The sequence below is a fragment of the Phocoena phocoena genome, chromosome 8 (genome assembly GCF_963924675.1).
Source record: "Phocoena phocoena chromosome 8, mPhoPho1.1, whole genome shotgun sequence".
NCBI classification, from domain to species: Eukaryota; Metazoa; Chordata; class Mammalia; order Artiodactyla; family Phocoenidae; genus Phocoena; species Phocoena phocoena.
This window is the reverse complement of record NC_089226.1, coordinates 82,216,315-82,222,232: the sequence shown is the minus strand read 5'-3', so window position 1 is coordinate 82,222,232 and position 5,918 is coordinate 82,216,315. Positions and strand designations below refer to the sequence as shown.

At 39.1% G+C, this 5,918-nt stretch overlaps 1 protein-coding gene across 1 annotated transcript; it reads right to left on the bottom strand.

The window, feature by feature from the left end:
* Positions 1 to 827: 827 nt before the first annotated feature.
* LOC136126339 (follitropin subunit beta) lies at positions 828 to 3,098 on the bottom strand. The gene is made up of 2 exons (XM_065881407.1): positions 2,936 to 3,098; positions 828 to 1,306 (listed from the first exon to the last, which is right to left on the bottom strand). The coding sequence occupies exons 1-2, from the start codon at positions 3,092 to 3,094 to the stop codon at positions 1,076 to 1,078; spliced, it is 390 nt and encodes a 129-aa protein (XP_065737479.1). The 5' UTR covers positions 3,095 to 3,098; the 3' UTR covers positions 828 to 1,075.
* Positions 3,099 to 5,918: the final 2,820 nt, after the last annotated feature.

Genomic DNA, 5,918 nt, shown 5'->3' with positions numbered 1-5,918 from the left:
TAGACAAAAGACTGATATAGAGAGGATTCTAGAAAATAGCAGTTTTTTTTTTTCTCATGGCTAATTCTTCCTAAAAGAGCTATTTCTTTACACAAATGTATTTGTAGGTAAGACAAATGTACTTATAAAGTTGCCAGAATTGCTTTCAAACCTGCTTTCAAATCCACCTCTCTCCAAAGGTGTGGATCCCAGCCTGGAGGGCAGAGCGATGTAGTTTTTTTCCTACTTCCCAAAGGGAGTTTTGCAGGAGCCTGACAGCATTTGTTCAATTTATTTAAATGATGGAGTAGATGTGGGCTAATTTCCACAAGCCCACATTAACATTTCTTGCTTTTGCCCTTAACTAAAGGGGTTGGCAGTAATAGCTTGTAAATCCTGAGCTCGTTAACCACCACCTGCTTGAGCAATTCAGAGAGATGCATCCTGTCTCCATCCACCCTCCATGTGCCAGAGAAGAAGAGGTGAAGCGGAACTGGAATGGATGCCCCGCTTCCGTGGACTGACCGGCATTGCTGAGCACAGCCTCATCAGATAGCCTCAGACATCCTCTTTCAGTGTTGTCCTACCCCCTACCTTTCTGCTCTTACTTTCCTTAAGGAAGCCATTATTGAGTTTCTTACTAAAGTCTAGTCATGAAGTTAGGCATTGAGGTTACAATCACGAAGAAGAGACTGGGACTGCTCTCGAGGGCTCAGGAGTCTGGCAGGAGAATGCTACATTTAGTACTTTCACCCACTCTTAGCTCATTTCCTTCCTCTGGGCCCATATCCCTATGTCTAAGAGGAAGGGATTGCCTGAGAGGATTTCTAAGATTATTAAATGGGAAAGCAACCCCATGTCTGTAAGTTAAGTAAGACCGAATAAAACTTATGGAACCAGACCTAGAATACAGGGTTGGGTGGTGACAGGCCCCAGGCCCCAGCACTCTCCATTCCTGGAGCTCCCTTATGCAGGAGAGCAGGGATCAGTGTGCTCTCCCACAATGGTTTGCAGCCTGGGCACATGTATACACAGACGTCTTGAATGTCTTGGTCCTTCAGGTCAAGGGTGGGCAGCTCAAAGTGTCCACTGCTCTTTATTCTTTGATTTCACTGAACGAGCAGTAGCTGGGCCCCAGGCCTCGCACGGTGCAGTCAGTGCTATCGCTGTTACACTTGCCACAGTGACATTCAGAGGCTACTGGGTATGTATACAGGGAGTCTGCATGGTGAGCACAGCCAGGCACTTTGACCGTCTCATACCTCAGCTCCTTGAAGGTACATGTTTTCTGGATGTTGGACCTGGCTGGATCCTTGTACACTAGATCCTGAGTGGTTTAGGAGACAGAGAGAGTTAAGTTACAGTATTCTGGAACTTTCTGTTTAGCTTAATCAAAATGAGACGGGGATTGAATACCGCTTGCTCTAACGTTTACCCACTAAAGCTCACTTATGGAATTCCTAACCAAGGAAACATGATCTCAGAAGTGACCTATATGCTATACCATGTTTCCAGATTGTTTTGGAAATCTTACAGAAAATATAAGTTATTTCTTTTCCTATTCCTTATGTCAATGTCAAAATATTAATTATTTCTCCAACTATAGAGAAAGTTGAATTTTAATATAGAAAAATGATGAAAAGGGAAATATGACAAATTTTAATGACTTTTTATACTTAGTTTAAAGCTATAATGACAACTTGAACCATAAAACAATGGAACTTAATTTCTCAGAAAATTTTTCCAAATACATTGTCCTTGAGTATTTATAAAATATAAAACACTGAAGTTTAATTTCTCAGAAAAATTGTCCAAATACATTGTCCCTGAGGATTTATAAAAAGTCAAAAAATATATAATGTGGAATGTTAATGCTTAGCTTAGCATGACTATGAAAGCTTTCATGAAAGCTCATGAAAATCATGAAGATTTTAAATATTCCACAGTCCTGTAGACATCTTTCCCCCTTAAATGCTGTGTATTTTGCAGAGCTCTCAGTTTCAAAGCCTACATGGTTTGCATATAAAAACTTTAATCCTGGTAGTATAGGTTTATTCTAACACTTTCTAGTGAAAAAAAAAATTCACTGAGGGAAGAAGTTGGCACTTCTGTTTATTTCAATATCGTGCCACCAAGTCTGTATCCCAGGAAGATATGATAAGTGGAGTTTGGTCAAACTCATTTACCACCCCATAAAGTATATTTCATTAAAATTTGCTGTTTTCAATTTCAGTTTATAGAATGAAATGCTGCATAGATAGCCAGGTACTATAGGGGAAAAAAAAGAAAAAGGAGAAACTGCTTCTTTACTTGGATTAATTCAAAGAAGCTGCGTGAACACAAACTAGTGGTTTTATGCCTCTGTGCCTTGGGTTTCTCAACGGTATAAAGAAGTGAGTGGGTTTGCTGATTCATTTTGGTTCTAATAGTCTGCAAGGACTGGTTGTGTTCTCAGGATGCTTGTTGACATTTGTATTCAGGTGGGCCAATAAGACAGTTTTTATAACATGGCTGTGTTTTTATATGGTTTGCAAACGTATTTTGGTACTATCTCTATTGTAGAGATATGGCTTCAGTTACAGAAATTGGCTTTTGGGGAATATCGTAGCTCTTCTATTATTAAATGTGTGTATGTTTATGTCTATGTAAAATCTAGTATAGAACAATTTTAAAAAATTGTTTTAAATTTTAAATAAAATTAAAAAAATAGATTTGACATATTACTAAATTGATCAGATCAAATCTGAGGCTTTCTTGCATTTACCCTAATCAAATATAAGTCCAGATGTTTAACTGATATCATGGTAAATAACCCCAATCACAATACAGACAGTACTAGCTAAGGGACTCATGGCTATTCCTTGGGAAACTTAGAATATTGATAAAGTGGGAATTAATGAAGCCTGCCTTGTCCAGACCCTCAGCACCCTCACTTCCAGCAAAGCCAAGTACCTACCCGGGTGTAGCAGTAGCCCGCACACCATGTGGTGTTCATGCTTATGCAGAAGCCACATTCCTCTTTCTCCACTGTGATGGTGATGTTGGTCAGCTCACAGCAGTTGCAGCAGATTGCTGTCCAGCAACAGAAGAGAAAGCAAAACTGGACCAACTTCATCCTGGGCTGGGAAGCAAACAATTAAGGCCCATGAGAAACCAAGACCAAAGCATTATAATTGTTATGTAAGTTGACCAAACCAAAAATAATTGGTCTACCCAATCCTCTCCGGTCACATTTTGCTCCAGCAATGTTTTCTCCTTTTCTTTACGTCTTCATTTCTTGAACAACGATTTCTTCTTATTCTCCTCCTCAATTTCTTTTTTGTCAAAGTAGGAACATATTATAAATCAAACTCTAGTATAATGATTTAAGCAATGTTTAAGGATTAGGGTGGTACTGCTGACTGTCTTAAAGTGAACACGCGAAAGCAAGTAATCTTAATCATCATATTTGTCCCTCGATTATCATTTTAAAGACTAGTTTTATTTAAAAAGAAAAAGAAACTTCTATATTACAAAATTAGTTCTTCATTTTTAGCAGCTCATAAGTATTATCATTTGCTTTTGCCCCAACCTCCCCCCCACCCCCGCCATTGTTTAAAACAAGACTCTTTCAGAGGCCAGGTGAATGGTCTATGTAAAGTCAATTGCTTGCTAGCAGTGATTATAATTATTAACCATATTTAAGAAGCCAGGTTGACAAGCAAAAATTCCCTACACAACAGAAGTCGGAAAGCTCTAGATTTGTTCTCCAGATCCTGAAAAATCTGTAGATTTCAGAAATAACTGTCACTGCTTGATAACTATAGATCTGAGACTCACCTGCGGTTGGCTGCCTTTTCTGGGGAACGTTGTAGGCTGAGTCTAGTCTCAGTTCACCTTTTATACAAAATCGTCTGAAACTAACACCTTGTGGATTTGTTGGGTATTAGTAAGAGCAATGTTAGCCTGAAGCTTACTGTAAGTGAATCAGTGTTTAGATAGACAGGGAGATCAAGCCTTACTAAAGTAGTCTAAAGGCAATAGATCAAGAAAAATAATGTTACCAGAGATGATTATTTTATACAGATTAAATTTGATATAGTACACCCACTCCTTTACCTTGTCAAATTAAATCTGACTCTGGGTTTTTCTTTTGTATCTTTAACCCAGGGAATTCAGAATCCTTTCCAGGTGTTGCTTTGGCCCTGTTGAGGTTCATCAAAAATATATGGTTAATAAGTTACTCCCAGGGTAGATTGAAAGCTGTAAGGGAAGAAACAAATAGAAAGTCTTTCATGATCTGATTCCTATCTAAAGTATAGACTGTATTTCTGTTTACTTCCCACATCCAGATCCTCTAATCTCAAACGTTATTCTTTGATGCTTTACTTGTAATTCTTCAAATGTTCTGCTGATTCATTTCTCTAGGTCTTTGCATGTGCAATGTTCATCCTGCCTGAAATGTCCTTGCTTCCTCCCTAGGTCTCCTACACCACTCACCCCTGGCCAATTTCTCAACCTTCAACACTCACTTGCCAGCGTTTAGGATGGGAGATAGAGGAGAGCTTTAATTACCACCTTCTTTTTGTAATCCTTTATATATCTCTGTTTCTCCCAGTAGACCAAGAGCTCCATGGAGACCGGGATTGATTTGTTTAACAAATATTTATTAAATAAGCAGTGTGGCTGGAGCAAAGGAACAATGGTGGAAACACTAGGATGTGATGTCAGAGATGTAACAGAAGTCACATCATGTAGGACCTTTTAGGCCGATATAAAGACTTTGGTTTTTACTGTCCCTGACTGGGTACCAATTGCAGGGTTTTGTATAGAGAAGTAACACAATCGATCTGACTTAGGTCTTAAGGGATCCCTCTAGCTGCTGTGTTGCTAATGCAGGGGGAAAAAGGTAGAAACAGAAAGTCCTGTTAGATGCTATTGCAGCAATCTGGGTAAGAAATATTTGTTCAGACTAGTATGGTAGCAATGAAGGTAATGAGACAGTTGGATTCTGGATATATTTTGAAAGTAGAACCAATAGAATTTTTTGAGGGATGAATGTTGGATGTGAGAGAAAAAGTCAAGGATGACTCTAAGGATTCTGGTCTGAGCAACTTGAAGGATAATTTTGCTACCACCTGAAATGGATGGCTATAGACATAGTAAGCTTTGGGAAAAGATAAGGAGTTCAGTATGGACATGTTGAGCTTGAGGTATCTTTAAGACATCTAAGTAGAATGCTGAATCTGGATTTTGGGAGAAATATATTGGCTGAAGGTACACATTTAGGAGTTGTTGACATGAGCCTACAAGAGAGTACAATGGGAGTGGGTGTGAATAGGGAAGACAAAAGGACCAAGAGTGGAGCCTGGTGTATTCCAACATTAAGAGGTCGAGGACATGATTAAGTTTTTTTCTTCCTTTATCCAAAGTAAACAGAAGGGCCATTGAGGAAAGAAGGGAATGGAGAGGCTGTGGTGTACCAGAAATCAAGTAAAGCGAGTGTATCAGGAGGAGTGAGTGACAAGTGTACCAAATGCTGCTGACAGGTTAAATAAGAGGAAATTGCACACTGCGTGTGGCAGTGGAAGGTCGCTAGTGTCCTTGGCTAGAGACGTTCCTTTGGAGTGAGGGGAACAAAATCCTGATTGGTATGTGTTTAAGTGATTGGCAAGAGATGAATTGAAAAAAAAACAGTTGAATATAGATAACTTTTTTTTCCAGGAATTTTGATCCAAAGATGAGGAAAGAGCTAGGTGATTTGGTAAAGCGGAAGTGGGGTAAAGATAATTTTCTTTTGATTTTTATGTTTTAAGATGGGAGAAATAACTGCTTGTTTTTATGGTGATGCAGATGATTTAGTGGAGAGTGAAAAATGATGATGTTGGAGGAAGAGAGGAGAAGTCCTGCAGTGTTCTTGAGTAGGTGAGAAGAGATGAATCTTAGAGCACAGGTGGAGG

Coding starts and splice junctions, on each gene's coding strand:
- LOC136126339 (XM_065881407.1), bottom strand. CDS start 3,094: ATGAAGTTGGTCCAGTTTTGCTTTCTCTTCTGTTGCTGGACAGCAATC. Junction 1,307..2,935: donor CGGGCTACTGCTACACCCGG/GTAGGTACTTGG, acceptor TAAACCACTCAG/GATCTAGTGTACAAGGATCC.